General features: G+C 34.6%; 1 protein-coding gene across 1 annotated transcript; it reads right to left on the bottom strand.

Moving 5' to 3' along the window:
• Positions 1-327: 327 nt before the first annotated feature.
• LOC136204460 (pre-mRNA-splicing factor ATP-dependent RNA helicase DEAH1-like) lies at positions 328-18,692 on the bottom strand. The gene is made up of 28 exons (XM_065995519.1): positions 18,324-18,692; positions 18,007-18,102; positions 17,610-17,740; positions 17,326-17,541; positions 17,135-17,206; positions 16,897-16,983; positions 16,553-16,586; positions 16,339-16,393; positions 16,193-16,252; positions 14,644-14,715; positions 13,834-13,897; positions 12,548-12,627; positions 12,330-12,397; positions 12,166-12,223; positions 11,894-11,951; positions 11,744-11,812; positions 9,114-9,182; positions 8,847-8,936; positions 6,554-6,640; positions 5,514-5,629; positions 5,366-5,432; positions 4,067-5,107; positions 3,768-3,830; positions 2,469-2,592; positions 2,268-2,368; positions 898-960; positions 744-816; positions 328-619 (listed from the first exon to the last, which is right to left on the bottom strand). The coding sequence occupies exons 2-28, from the start codon at positions 18,095-18,097 to the stop codon at positions 540-542; spliced, it is 3,189 nt and encodes a 1,062-aa protein (XP_065851591.1). The 5' UTR covers positions 18,098-18,102; positions 18,324-18,692; the 3' UTR covers positions 328-539.
• Between the last annotated feature and the right edge of the window lie 3,225 nt (positions 18,693-21,917).

The raw sequence follows: 21,917 nt of genomic DNA, 5'->3' as shown, positions 1-21,917 counted from the left end.
TTCAATGAACAGACCCGCAACGCATTCCTCCATAGAAGATTCATTCCTTGCATTGTAGGATATCAAAGCCCTTACCAGATGACCATGTTCAATTTCAATCTATGATTTCGGACCCAAATTCTTGGGCCCTCGTGAAGATCTTAACTTATTGGAAAAATTACAAAGAATTTGCGTCATATTCATAAAATTACAAGATTCTGCACCATGTTTAGCAAATAATATTGCGAGAGATGAGAAGGCCCATTTGGGTGAAAGTTGGCTGTTTGGAATTTACTCAATAATGAACTCTTTTTACAAGGCTCAAGCCAGAATTATTCACTTGCGATATCAAAACATTTTTACCAAGTTAGATTACGATTTACATGGTTAATAATACAATTACAGAAACCTCTTTACCTACATATCATTCATTCTGCCTCCTATAAAATTGCAAATACCCCCCAAAAAAATGATATCTGCCCAAGTGTTTGTTTTCACCCTCTATCCATTTACAAAACTGTATATACATTCTTCTAGTCTTACTCCTGCGACCCCAACCATCATACTTGACTTCGCCTCATCGGGTCAGACTGTATTTCTGATGCACGCCCTTCACCTCGTGGCATTTTCTTTGACGCCGCTGCACAGTACCAACCATCCAAACAAAGTCAGATTTTGTAAAGCTGTCTACTTTCACTTTGTTTTCTAAAAATGTTAACCCAAAATAACACCAACTCATAGCTCAAATTAGAGAGAGAGATTACCATCTTCAACATCCTTGAGCTGGTAATAATGGGGGGCTATTTCTACTAGCCACTCTGGCTTTAGCTCAGACACCTGCATATTCAATTTCTCAAGTTCATAAAGCAGCTGCCCGCAGGAGGAGAAAAATAAATGAAATATACTACATTAACTTGCCTGCCTCATGTACTCCTTGCTTGTAAGAACCAACTCATGGTATATGACCCATCTTGGGAGCACCTGAAAGCAATTAAATGAATGCATGAATCTAAATTCTACAATCTTCAGTGTGATCATTTCAAAATACAAGTGTTTTAAACATATTGTGTTTTGGTTGTCTTCCTTACATAACTATCATACTTCCGCATACATACACATGGATCTCACAGTAAATAAGAGTGCAACCAGCGGTGAGTTTTCTCTATATGGAACAATGTATCTCATGTTACCATCAATTTTGAGTAGTGAGAAGAATACAAGGCCGAGTCGGCATTTTACAGCTAAATGAAAAATGATGCAAGCAAAATTAAATAGTTGTCTTCCCCAGAGAAAAAACAAACAAACAAAAAGTTTTTGCTCACATTATTAAATAATAACTTGATCAAATACATAAAATGGAAGTCTAAGTATTAGCAAATCTAAGGTCTAGTAAAGTAAACCGGTATCAATCTTTCTAAATTACCCCCACTAGCTGCAAAAGACATGACAAGTTATCGGTACATTTTGCTTCCCCTAGATAGTAACTTAAACCTCAACTTGAGAAGAAAAAAAAATACAAAGATGAAAACCATCCAACTTATCTTTTGCCGTGAGTAAAAAAAAAAAATTGTATACTAGGAAAAAAACTCCGGATGAATGTCTTTATCAGATTAATATTCAATTGACGATACTGTCATTTTGTAACTTGAGATTGAGGAAAGGGAAATGAGTTGAGAGATTTTGAACAGATTCTGAAATTCAATCATACGTCTATATAAAATAGGTAAGGTACATCATATCTCCACAACAAAATATAACATTTCAATAAACAGAAAATTGTATCTGATAGAAACCATAAAGGATGTCATTAGAACTCTACACATGATATTATTGTGTTCGTTCTAGAGATTCCCACCCATACTTGATGAAACAATAAATTATAAATATAGGATATTAGGTAAAAAATCTGTGAATTCTTATTAATAACAGAAATATCTCGACTTTCTTATAATCGAAATAAAGTGAAATTTTGTTTGATTTTTTTATCAATTTTTTTTTTATTTGATTAAAAGGTCACAAACTTGAAAAATGGAGGTTTTGTTAGAAAATTAAACAAAGAAAAAATACTAGAGAACAGGGAGAGGAGAGTAAGCATCGATTATATTGACTCAATGGCTGTAACACCTGTTCATTGTGCATTCGTGATTTATCCCATAAGTTTGAATAGCTATGGTGGGAAATCAAATGCATATGGTTCCATAAACAGCCGACACAACATACCCTTTCTGAAATGTGTATGGTTCTACTACCAAGCTAATCATAAAAAACAGTTAATGCTAGATAGTTACCTGAGACAACCCTGAGCTGGGGTGTATATGAACTGTTTGTGGATGTTTCACTGTTCTGTAGGATCCATTCTTTTGTAGCTTTGCAGAATGAGGAAAATAACCTGGAAAGGTATATATATTAGAAAACTAGATTGTTGAAAATCTAAAGGAACTACTGCTTTTCAGGAAACTACTAATATTTTAATTAATTATAAATTTTACCAGATGTTATGGACTTTTTTATGGGATCTAAATCACTGGCATTGGATGTTATCTCAATTTCAACCCTTTCCAAAAGGCCCTCTAATTGATCTCGTATATCTCGAGCCCGTTTCATACTCCTGACCTTGAATATGGAAGGCAAAAGCATGAATGTAAGAATCTAACAAGTCTAGCAAATGAATGATTCAATACAAGATGAATTTGATTTACAGCGCTCTATTTTAAAATATGAGAAAACACTACATCTAAACAAGAATGACTCCAACATCTAATAAGCAATATCAATTGTTAAAGTAAATCCACATCACCAAAAGTGCAGATTAGCACAATCCAGCAGTCTCTGGGAGGCTAAAGAATTGCATCTATTAAAAGTATCTCAGACAAATTTAGCAATTTATACAACACAACACAATAATACAACAGTCAGCCCACATTTCAAATGTAGCCTCACTCTGCTGCCTCTCAAGATGAAGTAAGATCTTGCATCTACAAATAGAAATGCCGAAACTCACTCAGAAATTTAATTGCAGGCAAAGCAATTTTTTAATGAATTAAAATCTCATTCACTGCAAGTAACCTCAATTTATTGAGTGTTTCTGGCAAGTGCGATCATATAGGAGTTGAGAGAAAGAGGAGACATTTAGTTCCCTGTCCAACATTTTCTCTCCCTCTCCCTGCCTCTCCAGTCTCTCTCTTTCTCAAAATCATTCTCTTATCCCAGTTTCTCCTTTCCTATTTCCTATCCAATATTTGATTTTCATGTTCTCTCTCCGTTTCTCCTAGTAAATTCTTCTATTCTCGCCATAATTTTCTCTTGTTCCTTCTCTTCTCCATTCTTTTTCATACTCTACTACTCTTCTACATCAAGGAGTAGAAAAAGGAAAAGAAGAATTGGATCTCCGTACCCATATTTTTACTAGCTTATTCCACATAAGCCATAAGTTGAAGTTGTTTTCGTACATCAAACAACAACAACAATCAAGCCTTAAACCCAACTAGTTGAGATAGGCTATATGGATCCTTCTTTCCCAATAGTTCCTGGGTACAATACCCTAAAATATCTAGCACTTTCTTTTCTCCTATCCTACTCCTTGATAATCAAGGAGTAGAAAAAGGAAAGAGAAGCACTTGAGCTCTATACCCATAAAACAATTATGAATTTCTTTCCTATAAACCAAAAGCTTCTTGTTATGTGCACATAAAGCCAACTGATAAATATAGAGTACCCAAAAAAAGCATGATAGTATAGCAAAAACCAGAATAACAATTATGATGTAGTGCAAAAACATTGGGTCATACCTGAATATAATTTTCATAGCACCATTGTGTTGAGTAGTTTGTTTCTCGCCATGAATTATAAACCTATAAAGATCAGAAACACAGTACATGACCATTTAGATCTTTCCAAAACAATTTCCTCTCTATTTTGTGTTTATTTGTCAATTTCTCTATTTGTATTGTAGAGTGGCAATAGTTGATTCAACATTTAGATTGAAAAAATAACTATCCAATCAACAGATAACCATGCCTATGTATTATGTATGCATATATTTACTTGTGAATGCAACATTAACACCATGTAGCATATAAGTACTAACCTTCAGAAGAGCTACATGGTCCCCAACATTTCCTGTGTGGAAATTCAATCTGGCATTGTCAGCATGAACCTGTTTGTCCTTTGGACGATAAAATATTGAGTTTCCGATAGACAGCATTGCAGCAATAGAAATTATCTCATCTGAGCATTTGTACTTGTCAGAAGCAACAATCGTCTTTGAGAGCATGGGATCGAGTGGGAACTCGGCCATCCTTCTACCAACTTTTGTCAGCTCACCATGTTTGTTGAGTGCACTAAGTGCAAACAGAAGTTCCAGTGCTTTTAGTAATGCCTCAGAAGGTGGAGGGTCCATAAAATCAAAATTCAGCAAATCGTGAATGCCAAGACTCTTCAAAGAGAGCACAACATTAGCCAAATTTGTCCTTTGGATTTCTGGCACAGTATTGTCATCCAAGTCGTGGTTGTAATTATAGGCAGTGTACAAGCGGAAGCACTTCCCTGGACCTGTTCGCCCAGACCGACCAGCACGTTGCATGGCAGAAGCTTTTGAAATTGGAGTTACAAGCAAAGATTCCATCCCAGTTCTTGGATTATATGATTTCATCTTGCAAAAGCCAGGATCAATGACATACTTGATCCCATCAATTGTCAAAGATGTTTCAGCAATATTTGTTGCGAGAATAACCTTCCGTGCACCCTCTGGAGTAGGCTCAAATATCTTAGCTTGAAGCTCAGTTGGTAAATTTGCATATATTGGACATATTATAAGCTCTGCGATCTTTGTTCCCAAACCTCTTGTCCTATGCTTCAGAATTTCCTCAGCTGTCTCAATTTCCTCCTGACCAGTGAAAAAAACTAAAATATCTCCTGCAGGTTCGGTAACATGGATTTGAAGAGCAGTTACAATTGCTGCATCTAGATAATCAGCTTCTGGTGCTTTTGTGTAGTGTATTTCAACAGGAAACCTCCGTCCAGGAATTTTGAAAATTGGAGCTGAATCAAAGTAATCACTAAATTTTGCAGCATCAAGTGTTGCACTTGAGATAAGCAACTTCAAGTCTGGACGGAATCGAGCAATATCCTATCATGTACAAGCACAATATAATAAATTACAAAATTAATAGATGTGATAATGTTTGTCTCTGATTTCCAGATCAAAATAAAATTCTTAAGGGTTTGAGCCATAAAAATTCATTTGAAAAAGAGAAAGAAAAAAAAAGGTTACTGAATATACGGCTAAACATGTAAGCACTTGTATAAGATACAAATGCATTCAAAAACGAATTTTGAATTCTTCATATGCTTGCAATATGATCATAAAGTCGAAAGATGCACTTGCCTTTACTAGTCCAAATAGTATGTCCGTTGACAACGTTCTTTCATGGGCCTCATCCACCATTACTACACTAATAAATTACAGGATAGAGTAAGTGACCCACTGAAACATAGAGAACACGACCATTAACAAGCCAATAAAGCATGCTCACCTGTAGCTGGCTAAATCTGGCTCACCAAGGAATTCTCGTAAGAGCATTCCATCAGTCATATATTTCAGAATGGTTTTATCGGATGTGCAGTCTTCAAAACGAATGGAATAGCCAACCTGAGAATACAATGAAAAAGATTTAATGTTGCGCATTTAGCGGCAGAAACATACTTGTATACAGCTATTAAAGTCAATTGAAACCACAAAGCCATATAGTAAACTTTGGAGACAACAACACTTGAAAAGTAATTATAGCAAAAACAGTTCAATTGTTAGTCTAAACTTGGCTTACTAGCAAGGAAAGAGCTCAATTTTTTGGAGAATTTGAAAATTGACCAGAGCTTTCAGTACGGAAAATCATACCCAAATAACTTCCATTAGTAATACTTAACTGCAAAAGTTATTTGAAAAGGAACAAAAGACGACCAGCTGAAAACTAGATTAACTTGATCAATTATAATAACATTTTGAAGAATAGGGTTGTCAGTAAATAGAAATCTGACCTTTTTTTTAGTATTAAGACTTAAAACTTATCTAAGATCTTTAACACAAATTTTTCCACTTCAATAATGTCTCAGTTTCAAACCCCAGCCCCTTCAATTTCATTTCCAATTATATTTTAAAAAGTAAAAATAAAAATAAAATGAAAGAAGATTCTCTTTTGGTATTCAAAACAGTAAACAATTTCATCAAAATAAAAACATTAAATTAAATTGAAGGAGAACAGAAGGAAGAATGGAGATTGAAATTTAACTTTAGATTTGGGGTTAAGAGCTTAAGATGAGTTTTGATTCTTTCCAAGCGCACAGATTAATTTGTAATTCACCCCAACGAACCCAGTAAAATTTACTAGATTCAGCACTTTGTTTATCAGAACACTAGTATTTATCTATGAAGCTCAAACTTAAAGCTATACAAGCAAAAGCAAGCAGCTAACACATCTAAATCATACGGTATAGCTCCATTGAAGAATAAAATGAAATAACACACAAAGCGGTCAAAAGTGAAAAAGAAAAAAAAAAAACAAGACAAGTTGCAAACCTCATGGCCAAGTTTGACTCCCATTTCTTGAGAAACCCTTGCGGCAACACTCATTGCAGCAACTCGTCTTGGCTGTGTACAACCAATCTGTGAAACAAAAGACAAGTTCATATATTTCCTGCATGATCATCAATCTTCTATTTACAAATTGATCAAACAAATCAAAGTGCAGTTTGACACTAAGTTGTTATTGGTACTTAATTGTTTTTCCACATAACTATCCATTTATCTTGCAAAAGAGACAATATTTTAGTACAAATTGGTAATCCAAATGATTGCAGTTAAAAATTTCCATCTTCAATATCATAAAAATATTGCAGTTAAAAACATGACATGACTAAATAGTCAAATATAGATTAAAGAACAAAGGATAACATCGTCCAGATGTAGACTAAAGAATAACAAACAAAATTTGCATTTTAGTGTCTACACAAACATGACTTCACCAAACAGGAATCGAAAAAGAGTACTCAAAATATAAAAAAAAAAAACAAGAAAAAAACATAAATTTCAAAGCAAAGTGAACTCAATTAAGCAGAGAAAATACTTAAAGAGCACACTCTATTACTTAAACACAAGGTACCACAAAGCATAATTACTCTCTATATACTTACATACGGGGGAGAAAAAAAACAGTTCTTGACATCTAATTTATTATATAATTGAATCATTAACTAGTCAACATTATATCATAATGTACTACAATTTATCAGAAGGGAAACATCCATCCGACTATATTGCTGGCTCAGGCTTACATGTCTTCCATTCAAAAAAAAAAGTTTTATTTGCTAAAGCTACTACTATATTTCTTTTTTTATGACAGTCGCAAAAACTCTAGCTCTTCTATTACTCTAATGAAGAGGTGCAGCAACTTCCAACAATCCACGCCTCACCCTCTACTTCTTTGAAATATAAACGTTGGAATCACATTTGACTACTACTACAGAACTGTGCAAATGACAATCTGCTGAACTGATTTTGTAATCCAATTATTCAAATCTCTCCCAAGACAAATTTGCATTGATTTTGAAAGGTCCATTCTGTACCTAAGTCATAAGAACCCTTATAGTACTTATGTATTATGTGCAGTTGAGGTAGAAGAACAATGAAGAATTTAAAGTGTAAGGATCCATAAACTTATAATAGGTGACAGAATATCACAACCTAGACATTGTGGTCAGTCAATTTCCCAAATGTTCACTTTATTTCTAGATAAAGTGGCTCAAATTTGTGAATACGTTGATGTGCGAGTTCAGATGTACCATTTTTTAGCACCATAGGAAATGCAAACCAACTCATCAAGACAAAACTATCAAACTTAACCTGAACAAAAATAAAATGAAATTAGCCAAATACATTTGAACCCACGAAACTCGAGAATATAGTATTCTCAACAGCGAATTTTTAAAATTAGCCAAAAAGAATGCAACCACTGCATCCCCTCTCCTCTAGACCCTTAAAGAAAATGGGAAATTGAGGAAAAGATTCAAAATTATTTTAAAAATTCCAAGACAAGTTCAAAGCCAACCAACTGGTCATAAACATGCCCATAATCTAAGTAAACCAAACCCAAAACCACCTGTAAAAGGAAGGAAGTAACACTAGTAGGAATAACAACTACCAATCACCTTTAAACTTTAAAGGAGATGCAGTCAAGGAAGCAGAAAAATTTGGGAACATTTTAACGGCGTTCACGTCGAAGGATGCTTGGTACTTGACTCTCCTTGGCTTGGCTTGGTTTCAGTGACTAATTGCGAAAACTAGAAATTTTTTATAATTTACAGTTTAGGAAATATGTGTTCATGAGTTTCAACTAGGGACTTCCTATTAGCAAAATTAGTCAAACTATACATATTACATTTGCACTTGTTCTCTTAGACTTTACAAACAGAACTATTATCTTTTTATGGAAAGACTTAAAAGACTAGAGATCTCTTTTTCCTTCTTTCCCTCTTTCTCAGGAAACTGCAGCTTGCTTGAGTGCTAAAATGCTACTCAAAGAAACTGAATTCTTTCCTTTTGTCAAGTTAATCGCCCCTAACGTATTCTTTCCTTTTGTCAACCTTCACCTTGAAAATTTTATTTTCATTTAATTACTATTAAAGCATTTCCCAACCATTAAAGCATCAGTAGGCAGGTAGCAAATACATCTATCACAGCCATAAAAATGAAACAAAACCATTTTGACAAATGATTGATAATTTAAATCAAGGTAGCAGTATCTGACTGTAACAGAAAAAAGATCCACTAATAAAAGCAACCATCAAAAATAACATCAGCAATAACACTATACCTTCCCACGTTTGGTATAACCAGCTTCATGAAGATACTGGGGTATCTGAGTGGTCTTTCCAGAACCTGTTTCTCCTACAATAACAAGAACCTGCAAAAGAAATTAATCAAAATAGCCAGTAGACAAATAAATGCTTCCAAGCACATATAACGATACATATATATAATGCAAAATGAAACACATCCAAAGGGGTGGATGTGCATAGCATGTGTGAAGACATTCATGTCCTCCGAAACCGTAAAAATATGATAAGCAAAGAGTGCACACCTGAAATTTCTCAATGGCATCAAGTAGTTCATCTCGATATTTGTAGATTGGTAAGGTTTTCCGATCCTCCTGCATTAACAACAGTAAGCTTTCAGGTATTTGGGAAGCATTTGTGTTGGAAGGATAATAGGCACAATACATTAAGAAGACATGATATCACAACTATTATGGATAGGGTTTGGATCTTATTTAGAAAGTTTAATTATTTAATATTCTATTGTTTAGGATTTCTGTTATTTAGGGATTTCCATTATTCAGGAGTTTTATTATTTAAGAAGTTTCACTGTTTAGGAGTCTTATTGTTATGAGTTTATTATTTGGGAGTTTTGTTACTTACGAGTCTTGGGAATTGAAGTTCCCCACAACCATAAGGAAATTTGTCCAACTCAAAGGAAATATTACCTAGACTTATTAAAAGGATGCTGGTTTGGTTGAGCCAAAGACTTGTGATGTGCCTATGATACCAAATGCGAAGTTGAAAGCTGAAAATGATGATTTAGTCTAAAAATCCTGAAAAGTATAGAAGAATCTTTTGGAAGTTAAACTATCTTTCAATCCCCTATCCTGATATTGCCTTTCTAGTAAATGTTATAAGCCAAGTTATGTCCTCTCCCAGGACTTCACCTTGGGATGTTGTTAGTCATATCTAAGATATTTAAAAGGTGCCACGGGATGGGGTATCTACACCAAAACCATGGTCATCACACGGTAGAAGGTTTCACAAATGCAGATTATGCGAGAGGTCTTCAAGATAGGCGTCCTACCACTGGTCATTGTGTATTTGTTAGAAACAATCTTGTATCTTGGAAAGTAAGAAGCAAAGTGTCAAAATCTGTATACAGGGGCACAAACTACATGTAAACTTTTACGGCTACATCATTTACTTGGTGAGATTGGGTTCGCTCGGATGAAACCAATGAAGTGGTTGTGTGACAATGAAGCATATCTTTATACTGCCAATAATCTTGTGTTAAATGAAAGAACCAAGCAGACAGTTCACTCGGAAAAAAGCTAGAAGATGGTACAATCACAACTCCACCACATGTCAAAATAGGGAGCCAGTTAACAGATGTGTTCACCAAAGTATTGCCAGAGAAAAGATCAACGATATGATATAACTGTACCAAGCTATTAATATTTATGCTCCAGCTTGAGGAGAGTGTCAGTGTTGTATATACCTTGATAACAGGGATTAGATTCCTTGATCATAAGGATTAGATTAAATTTGATTTATCTCTTTCCTAGTTTAAAATTCTCTCTCATAATCATAGGGATTAGATTCCTTGATCACAAGGATTAGATTAAATTTGCTTTAACTAGATCAAAAAAAAAAAAGTTGGTATTGGTAAGTCATTAATCTATCTATATTCTCTACAATATATATAGAATATAGACATGTAACATAGTTTTTAAAGGCTCGCCTCGGGCGCGCCTCACTCAAAGCTCAGGGTCTTGAGCCTTAAACCCAGAAAATGAGGCTCTGTACAAAAGGCTCTCGCCTAGCTCACGCCTGGGAGCCTGGGGGGTTTTAGTTATTTTTATTTTTTATTTTTACAGTTTTCTCTAAAATAACCGTTTGATTAATCTCAACCACTAATCTAACTTAAATAAGATTAATCTTAAACCTTAATTTAAATAAGAATATCAAGAGTGTCAGTCATAATTAAATATATAAAAAGTAGAGAAAGATTAGGAGAAGAAGTCACGTAAAGAAAGAAGTCTCCCTCCACTTGTAGACACAGAGTGAAGAAGAAACAGAGTGATGATCTTGATGATGATGATTATTAGTTTTTGTTGTGTGTGTTCTTTTTGATTGACAATGCATGTCATTAATTCAGTAGCATTAGCTATAGTTAGGTATTTTAGGTTAAGATGTTAAGTATATGTTAGTGTCTCTATGAAGTATGAACTTAATTTGGTGTTTTTGACATTTATGATTTAGTATTATGTTTTTATGAGTTTTGTTTTGTTTGTGCGGTCGTAAGTGTGTTTTTTTGGTTTATGCTTAACTAGTGTGTTTTTTTGGTTTATGCTTAACTAGTAAAAGAGTATATATATATATATATATATATATATATATATTTTATTTTATGCGCCTCGTGTTTCTAAGGCGCGCGCCTCGCCTTGAGCCTTAAGCCTAGGCTCCAGGACACCTTGCCTTAGGGCGCCTTGCGCCTTTAACAACTATGACATGTAAGACATCCATTAGAGAAAAAAGTAAGTAAATAAATGTATGGATTAAAATTACCAAATTTCCTCAATGGTTGTATTACATTATTTGTGAATATCATCGTCATAGTTATAGTGGGCTAAACGGACCCTAATTTGGTCTAAGTTCTGATTGCTTATGTCCATACTTAATAGTAAATACCAAAATAATTTATTTTTTTAATAGCTGCAGTCTATGTGACTTAAGTCAACATAATTTTAACGTGAGTTTCTTTTTCATTTTCTTTGTTTTCAGCAAGGAGAGTTAAAGTTGAGCACCAAAATTCAAGCACCTAATGTAAACCATATAGTTTTTCTGGAGCAGAACCCAACTTTCAAGAAACTAGATAGAGAGGAGATATCAGGGCAAACCCAATTAAGGAAAAAAGAAAGGGGAAATCAGAAGAAAATATAATGCACACCTGAATCTTCTCAAAAGCTGATTTTGCTATCGAGTCATCCAGAGAATCAGCAGGCAAATTTTCATCAAACTGCAAAAGAGAAACATATGATTATATGTGAATTTTATAACAAATGATCAAAATCATTCTGTTACTTGCGAAATGATCTACCTTGTCGCCATCAATCACTGATGCCTTAATAAAGTCAATCTGGTCCTCAAACACAAACCTAAACATATTGAGGTACGGGTAATCATGTATCATGTAAAATAAAATTAACAAAAACGAAAGGGAACATTACATCTAAGAAAGAAAGAAAACAAATAAGAAAACTGAGATCAAGGCAAGAAATACTTAGGAAATTATAAAAAGACAAAATAACATAAATGCTTTGTCAAAAATTTCATTGAATTTTTTGAAAGTTCTGGGTTATTTAGACTTACTGATAATCATCAGATATTTTTTGCTTATGCTTTGAACCAAACTTCAGTGTTGCTTTCCCTAGTAGACAATGAGGAATTTAGGATTAGTTCTAAACCTAGACCTTTCTAAACATTATAAAGGTCCGAGGGAGAAAAGAGCACTAAGGCCTTGACAAAAGCTTTACCAATTTGATATTCTTCCCAAGCCTCCTGTTCTGCAAATGGGTTCATTTTCTCCCCAGCGCCAGAATCCCTACAAAAACAGTTGAAATATAGTCCCAGTAAGAGAAATCAACCAGTCAAAACAAAAGGCTAGTTGCTAGGTTCCAGGGAAAATAAAACGTCAAAGTAATATGTCGAACAGGAGATCTTAATCAAGGGGAGAATTTGTTCTCAAACTGACCTATACCGCTGCATAGCCACAGAAAATCTCTTCTCTTGATTAACACCTCCTTCTTCATCATACGCATCTGGCATTCTGTACTGCACTTCATAAAAACGTAGCATAAAATATCATGCAAATAGAAGCAATATCATCAAATAATGACAAGACAGTAGGTGCACAAAAGAAGATAAAATACTTGATAAGACAATCATTTTTTTCTTCCCTGGTGAGTTACCAACAATGACTACAATTTATGAGAGCAAGCAGAAATTGCAGTCTCAATATAATTGTCATCAGCCTTAGCTAATAACTAAAACTTGTAGACAGGTGATGAAAGAACAATAATAATCATGTTATTGCAATGATCTCATTCCTTGATAATAAAGTTAAGATGATTGCCTTGGAAGATGAACAGAACCAGCATAGCTAACCTCATTCCACCACAAATTTGCTAACAAGTAGGTAAACATGAAAGAGTCCCTAGAGTTAGAACTTTCATTTCACTCATCTCTCCTCCACTTATCTCCTGTTTTCATATGACACCGGACTTCTAAATTTCACTCAGTCGAACAATAAACACCTTCCACTAAAACCAAGATCATCCTTAGTACACATACTTTTGCTTCAAGAAACCCTTTCTGAAACATCATTTGAAATGCAGGCAAACAGACATAACCTTAAATATAATCTTCTTATTTATATGTTTAACAAAATCTAGACAACTTTAACTACTGCCATATCAACTTTAGCAATTAATTAAACCTCAGAGCTGGACTACCAAAAATGCCGTTTAGAATCAGAAGAGGTAAAGAACTACATAACAACAAGCATGCATATCTCCTAGCACTGCCAAGGTTATATGCCTATATATGGCTATGCCACAACACAAGTGATATGACCTTGAATAGTTATTCCATGACAAAAATTTGTAAGGGAAGAAAGTATTTAAGATTGTATAGATACAATAATCTAGATGCTAGATGTTATCAAATGATGACCTCCAATTTAAATTTGGAGAACTATTGGCCTAATATTTATTGCAAGAGTTTAGTACTTGAATGATATCAAAAACCACAAAACCTTTTCCTTAGATTTAACATTGTCATATACAATAATGACAAACTTATGAATGTGTATAGCAAAAGCCAATGTACTATGCGTAGGGAAAATCCCTGAACTAAGAATCTTATTTTAAAATCAAATGCCAAAGCACACATTACCACAAAAATAAATGTTCAAGATAATAAAAGGAATTATGCAGTCCAAATCCAAAAGAAACAAACTCCTAATTGAAGAGAAATTACCTCATTAGTCTCATCCTCCTCTTTTGTTCTCTTTGTTACAAGTTCTAGAAGTTCTTGCTTGTATCTGCCATAATAAGATATTTGTGATGCATATTGTACTAAATACTATAGCAGCCAACCTTATCCTTGCAAGCTATAATATATGAAAACAAAAATGTGCATCCTTAGAACAATAAATCTAAATTGGCATCACAAAGCAATTAATGTCGCAACGATATTGCATCTAGAATCTGCCAGATTAATTCCTTTCTCTTATTTGCCACTATGTTTTATAAGTTGAATAAAACTCCATCAATATCACATGCATGCATGCAATTGCATACATCAATCTACTTATTCATTCATGTGGTCATTTATATGTTGATTGATTCGTTACACATTGATGGAAAGTGTTTCTTCAAGCATGTGCAAATGTGAGTTTTTCACATAATAGGCACCCCCCAATTACAAATTTGAACCAAGCCCATTCTAGTAGTATCACGAAGTATTTGCTAACATAGGCTGATAATTAGTTGATTTGTAGTTTATAGTGTGAGAAAATAAGGGTTTTGAACTCAAAATGTAGCTCAATATACAAAGAGAACAGGAAAAACGTTAAAGATAAGAATTGTACATTAGAGTTGACCATTATCCATTCATATAAAATGGTTGAAGTCTCAACACCTCAAATAGCAACAGAATTTCTTATAACTGCTGTAGCATACCTATCAAAAACTTATTACTTTCTGAACCATACTATTATACTGGTAAACAAAAGGAGAGAGATTTAAAAAGTATTGATGACCATAGTTAATGAAACAACTCAAATACCTCATTTCTCGATACTCTGCTTCAGTGAGCTTCACATCATTAAAAAGGTATTGTTCATCTTCTATTTCATCTCTGAAACAGACATGGAAAAAAAATTACCAAGGGAGGGAAAAAAAAGAAGCAAAAGAACAAGTACAATTTGCAGCACAGTTGATAAAGACATGCTAAAGGGATGCACTGGTTAGAAGTGGCATGCTGAGGCATTAGCTTTAGGGCCCAAGTGTTTTCTTTTAAAAGAACAAAAAAAAAAAAATACTAATAATAATAATAATATAAATATAATTTATACATCATTTTTACAACATGAGTTCCCTTTTTTAGTAATGTATCCATTATTTAGATTTATAGAGTAGTCCCTGCCTGCTGCTAATCTTGCTACTTCTACCATTCTATGCCTTTGACCTGCATGATCTGAAAAACATGCCATCGACTCAAGTAATTCTTCTGCAGTTATCATTTTCATTTTCATCTTCTTTTTTTCCTTCCCATCTTTCATACTCTAGATTTATTCAGCTATCTCCTCCACCTAGCATGATCTGCTGTCCCCATCTTATTAGATTTTTATCCTTCAGCCCCCCTATTTCTGCGCTTCTCAGTCTCATCATGAATACTTTATCTTTGTGATTTTCCTTTTTATGGAAGAGAGATGCATTGGAAATGTTTTTTTTTTTTGAAATATGCATTGAAAATGTTACTTGTATGTTTTCACATTCTTGTTTATAGATGAATAATATTGATTTAGTCTAGGTGGTATTCTTCTTTTCAGCATGAGCAATGCTGCATCACAAAATATTGGACTTTTGTATTTTCAATTACTTGCATTTTCAAAATATTGAATTAGGTCTTCTACAATTTTTACCAAATGCAATCTTATATCCCACAGGCATATAGTATTGCATTGTAGACCAAGCGAAATTCTGAACAGAAAACAGACTAATCAAATCCATAAATGGAACTAGTCAACAGTCCATAGACCAGAACCGGCCTAGAAACGTAAGTGCTGTTAAGTTGTATCCCCCCCCCCCCCCTCCCAAAAACTGGAACCACCAGAAATAAGAAAAAAATACTAATTTTTAACTATGGATTAAATTTCCTCTAATCAAGTATTTCTTTAATAAATCAAAATAATTAGCTTTTTGATATCATAGTTAAATCTTTCTACAACCAATCATTTTGATAAATCAGTTCATTAACCCTTTGTACAATTAATTTTCCTTAAAATTTTTCAATGGAACTTTATACAGTCAATCAGTGATAGAATCAATTTCCTTTTACTTGAGTATTCATTTTTTAATACTATTTTTTTGACAGAAATTATTTTTTTATTAAATAATGGCTTCAGGACGAGTTCATAGCTGTCATAAGCCAAAATTGGAACCTACTAGGACTGTTAAGGACCCTGCAACCCCTAGCACCTTTTGCAACTTTGCAAATAATCATCCAGGCATGTGCTTTTCTCATGTTGAGGCTAAAACAAATCATATTTGGAATGCCTAAAACAAGTGAACAATATGAGATTTTGGTAACAGCCACATGTAAGCTAAGATACCTGAGTTCATCCACTTTCTTTTGCTCCCTTTTCTTCAGGTACTCTTGTCTTGAAAATTTTCTGAATCAGATACAGAATACAAGGATTTGTCATGCTTGGTGGCCAATAAATACAAATATCATAAGCAACATTGAAAAAGTACAAACCTCAAAGTGTCAATTCCATTTTCCTCCAAAACATTGGATCTTCGCTCTATCTCTTCTGTTGCGCCAAAAAGCCAAAAGAAGAGAACAAGGGAATCAGAGATGAGATAGAAAAGGCAAAAGAAAAAAACAGGGGCATCGGAGATGAAATAATACAACTCAAATGAAAAACAACAGGTTCTCAAGCATTTAGTTTTAAAACTCTTAAATGACATACCTGCCTCCTTTTTTGTTAACTTTGGCTCCGCTAGCTGTTGCAAATAGACCAAAACCATCATCATCAAATAATTTGAATGCAAAATAAAGGAAGTCATCATGCAAGCATGAATTATGAATAAGGCACAAGCCATTAAACAACCCAGATATCCAAGTATTTTCCTTTGAATCTGATGGGCCAGCTATCAAGTGAATGCTTACTAATGTAAGAAATATAGAATAAAAATATATATAGGTTGCCCTTGCAGCATGTTCCAGCAAAGCATACAAAAATTGTAGCAAATCCCAGTAACACCATAAATGTTAATGAACTACCAATTCAGTTTGTTACTCATAAAAATGTACCTTCCGGGTCCCAGCAGCATCACGTTCTCTCAGTTTCTGCTCCAACTCCTCCCTTTCTCTTTGATCGCGCGATCTTTCTTCCTCTGACTACAAGCCAGAAGACATAGATGCCATATTTAGACTTCAAAGAAAATATTATGAAGCAAAGCAAAGTATAGCACAGAACAGTAAATTTCTTTATTACTTAATTCAAGTTATCAGTATGATACAAAGATAACCCACTGTGACAACAGCATACCTCAGAACCATCCTCTTCATCCTGGGAAATCCGCTGTTTTACTCTTCTTTTTTCTAATGCTTGAGAGACCACCTGCAATGTTGCATTTTACATTTTAAAAGTTCAAAAAATAAGATATGTATCACTAGAAATGGCATCAGCAGCTGGTAATTGCAAAGGATTGTTCTATAAGAAAAATATAAACATCCTACCTCATTGTCTCCATCCTCCTCAAATTCTGTCTTCTTTCTGAACCGCTTTTGGTGTGCACTGGATCTCCTAGGTTCAGAGTCAGCTGAATCAAATGATTTTCTGTTAGAAGCACTACCAATATTGTCATCATCATCAGCATCATCAGCATCCAGAATTGCATAAGACTTTTGCTTCCTTGCCAACATAGCAGCTTCCCTTTCTTGTTTTTGATAAAGCTGCACCACAAAAACATAGTTAATGTATGGGAAATAAACCAAACTCGTAGGTTCAAGTCAGAACTCACATTTAAACCAGTTTGTTTACGGGGTACTCTAGAAAAAAGTTCTTGGGCAAAAGAACGGGTTTCAGTTGATGAAGAAAACCCAAATTCTGCCAACTTTGTCAGCACATCAGCTGGGGAATCAGCTTGTTTAGCTGCAATAAGGAATTCAACTCATCAGATCATAACTAGCAAACTAAATAACACTTCCATAAAGTGGCTTAATTTTTTCAATCCAGATATGTTAAGACTGGTCTAGAATGGCATATGCACTTATGAACACATATTTATACATATACACAAACATGTACAAGCAAAATCGAGATACACATACACTCTTGTATAATGCAAGTGTCCAACTGCAAGCAAGAAAAAATGCAAGTACAAAAGCTTGCAAATAAATAATGAAAAGGTAACTCACATAAGCCAATGACATATTGAACAACAGTGGCCTGTGAATACCCCAGGAGTGACATCAGCTTATCTGACACCCAAGTTTTGAGATCCCCCATTTTTTCTGCATCATACAATGTAATAGATTAATTAGAAGTGAAGATTAAGCTCAAAGTTCATTGGTAGCCATTTTAATGAGAATGAGCTGAAAATAGATAAATTAAGTTCCATAGATAGATTTTGAAAGACTTGTATAAGTAAGCGAGGTAGGTCAAGTTATGCATTTATAACCATGTAATTGTACTTTCTATATATAGAAAATATACAGAATACAGAATACTCAACTATAGGATTTGAGGAAAACCGGAGTACGGCGAACAGGAGTTGCTGTCGTTTTCTATTCTGGCGGAACCGGTGGAATTTTTCAGCCTGGGTTCTTCACTCCTTGTTCAGTTTTGCATTTCTTGGTCTATCCCTCGCGTGAATCTCTCTCTCTCTCTGATGCTGGATGCCGCTGGTGGCTTTGTTTCTTTCAAGGGCTGGTCGGTGTTAAACGCCTCGTTGGTTGGTCGGTCGGGGTCCTCTGTGTTTTCTGGGTACCTGTTTATGAAATCCGGAGCCGGCAAAAACCCCAAATAGACAAGAGGTTCAAACGGTAGGGAATCGAAATTTAATTGGACCAGAAAAAAACAGAGATTAGGAAAATAGGGGTACGGTACAAATAAACTTACCCTTGTTATATATAGGCCGGGTTTTGTTTTTTTAGGGATCTTTTGTCTAGCCGTTAAGACTCTTTTATTGGAGAGTTTGGAGGTTAATGGAGGTGAGAGTTAAATGAGGTAATGGAGAGGAAAGTTAAAAATTAACTTTATTTGAGAGTTTATATGATGTAAATGAGGTTAAATGTTTAACTTTATTTTGAAGTTTAAATCTGGAAGGGAAGGACTGTTAAATCTACTTTCCAGAGACAATAAATTTTAAAAAAGTTTACGTTATTTCCATGAACCCCCAATTTGGAGGTTAGAGTTTGGAGGTTAGAGGAAGTAAACATTTTACCCCATTAACCTCTATTTACTCTCAAAAAATAACTCTCAAACAGGGTTAACTTAATACTTAACCTTCCATTACTTCCATTTACTCTCATTAACCTCCTCCCAAACAAGGGCTTAGTGCACTCTCTAAAAATAATATAAATAAGGGTTAATTACAAAAATTGGTCAAATGGGAGGCTCATTTACATATTTAACCCATTTACTTAACCTACTATATATCTAGACTGATTTTGTGTGACTTTTTCATAATACCCTCAATATTTACGCGCGTCTCGTCCCCTCCCATCTGACTTCGCAGATTCGATATTATGTGAAGCCTGCGAAACTAATGTTTGGGTTTACTTGATGAATTTAATTAGTATATGTGAAGCATGTGAAGCTAATGTTTGGGTTTACTTGATGAATTTAATTAGCATATGTGAAGCCTGGATGTGTTTTGAAGCTAATTCGCGAAGTAGTATATAACAAAAAAATGTCAAACAATAACGGATTCTAACATTAAAATCATAACATTATCAGAATTTACAACAAGATTGCCACAATAACAACATTAAAATCATAACATTATCAAAATTTACAACAAGATTGCCATAAAAAAAACTCTTAACAAAGTGAACCTAACTAATCGGGTACCAATTTTGAAGCGGATGAGTAATTTCTCTCTCTACAGGAAGTCTAGACCTTTTGGGATGAGAAATGGAAGTCCAGACCTTTTGGGATGGACGTGTTCCATGGTGCACACCAAGATTGGCACAATCTCTCCTAACCAACAATTTTAGGAGTGAATGTGCCAATCTTGAGGGAAATTTCTCTCTTTACATGAAGGAAAGTTATCTCTCCTGCATCCGAGGATGCCGCCTTCTAGAAAGAGATGTTATGTAATCAACCACCTTCAGAAAAAATTAATCGTGTTATGTATGGAAAAAGACGATTTTGGCTTCACGAAATGAGGATTAGCGAAGCATGCGAATGTAAATGTGCAGGGAAAGAGGTGATTTTACTTCGCTAATCGATGTTTTCGCGTGGTATGCGAGGTCTGAAACGTGACGATCTACGTCGCATATCGATGCTTTCGCGAAGTTTGCGAGTCAAATCATGAACTTTTCTACTCGCAGATTTCGTGAACTAATCGATTCACGAAGTAGATCGTCACGTTTCAGGCTCTTTCTCTTCGCAGATCTTCGCGAAATCATCGACTACACGAAGTGTATTCATGAAAAAACGCAGAAAAAACAGCATATACTTACATTTTTTGCGCCTTTCACCCTTAAAAGCGATAATAACAATATGATAAACTGGGGAAAACGATGGAAATAACGTAGAATAACCATTTCTTTGATGGTAACAAGAAGAAAAAAACCAAGTAACGAGCAGGAACAGGAAGATGAAGAACCATGGCTTCATTTTCTAGGATTAGGAAGTTGCAGAATTAACAGATGAAGAGAGGAAAAAGAGAAATTCATTGTGATTTGGCGAAATGGTGCAGATTTCGTGCAATTTAAAGTAAGATAGGAAGATCAAAAGTCTTCAAATCATTAATGGAGGAGCCAACTTTTTCCGTAACCAAGGAGAAGGAGGGGAGCGGCCGTTCACGTTGTGGGAAGGGGAAAGGTTAGGGGTATTATGGGAAAGTCACACAAAATCAGTCTAGATATGTAGTAGGTTGAGTAAATGAGTTAAATATGTAAATGAGCCTCCCATTTGACCTAGTTTTGTAATTTTCCTATAAATAATTGACTCTTAGTGATTTAAGAGTGATTAAGACATATCATCTCCAACAATACTCCTTAGATTCTCTCTTTATTTATTATTTTATTATTAAAATTATTAATTGTTGTTATACATATTTACCAATAGTGTGAGGATAGAGACTCCTCAATAATAAATTATTAATAAAAAATAAAGTTAAGAAGCATTAAGAGGTGGAGAGAGGCTCTCTATTAATAGAGAGGATGGAGAGGCTCTTAGTGATTTGAGGAGCCACTAAGAGGCTGTTGGATCTGATTTTTCATTCTCCCTCCTCAAATTTTAACTTAAGAGCCAACTTAAGAGACTGTTGGAGATGCTCTAATGTATTACTTTATCTTTAAGGCTAATTACAAATCTGACTCAACTAAAAAATCCTTTTACATATCTAACCCACATTGCTTCCATTTTACCAAATTAGACAATTTTACTTATTTTGGACAAAATTACCCTTTATTCTAGTCTCAAGGTTCATCTCCTACCTCCTGCTGCTTCTACTTCGACTTCCTCACCTGACCTCTTCCATTCAACTTCTTTGTGGTTCATCTTCTTCAGTTTCAGCTTGTTTCAACTTCATTATACGTTTAACTTCCATCTCTATATATATTCGGCCATACTCTGTTCTGCATTTTGAAGTTAGTTTCATATCCATCCATCCGTCGTATTTTCTTCTCCAACCGGCGGTGAGTTTGACATGGCCAGAAAAAGGAAGACGGCGGCCGCAAATGAGGAAGAAGAACGGATTAAACATAAGGTTAGTGGTCTCCTTCGTCTTCTTCTTCGTTATTTTCCGACATAGGAAGCTTGAATGCGACGGAATTGGACGTTAATGGATATTGTGGAATTCCTGTCGCATTCTACATCAAATGCGCTCAAATACGACAAGCTTTATGTACATAAACCTTGTCGCATTTGTTATATAAATGCGCTTGAATCCGACAAGGTTATATGTAAGACCTTATCGCATTCTGCGACAAGGTTTTACATATAACCTTGTTGCATTTTAGAGAATGCGCTCGAATGCGACAAGTATTGTACATAGAATTGGTCGCATTTATTAATATTTGTGTATGTTTGTTCATTGCGTTGTGTTGCAGAATGATCCTAGGGAAGCAAAAAAGAGCAAGAAGAGCTCCATCTA

This window comes from Euphorbia lathyris, chromosome 1 (genome assembly GCF_963576675.1).
Source record: "Euphorbia lathyris chromosome 1, ddEupLath1.1, whole genome shotgun sequence".
Lineage (NCBI taxonomy): Eukaryota > Viridiplantae > Streptophyta > Magnoliopsida > Malpighiales > Euphorbiaceae > Euphorbia > Euphorbia lathyris.
Note: the sequence above shows the minus strand (reverse complement) of the source record. Positions and strands in the feature narration are given on the sequence as shown.

What these genes read in the sequence shown, in the direction of transcription:
- LOC136204460 (XM_065995519.1), bottom strand. Translation starts at nt 18,097, where the DNA reads ATGGGGGATCTCAAAACTTGGGTGTCAGATAAGCTGATGTCACTCCTG. An exon ending in ATGAAGAGGATGGTTCTGAG is followed by an intron (nt 16,984 to 17,134) that starts GTATGCTGTTGT and finishes TCTGGCTTGTAG; the next exon opens with TCAGAGGAAGAAAGATCGCG. An exon ending in GCTCAAGGATGTTGAAGATG is followed by an intron (nt 620 to 743) that starts GTAATCTCTCTC and finishes GGTACTGTGCAG; the next exon opens with CGGCGTCAAAGAAAATGCCA.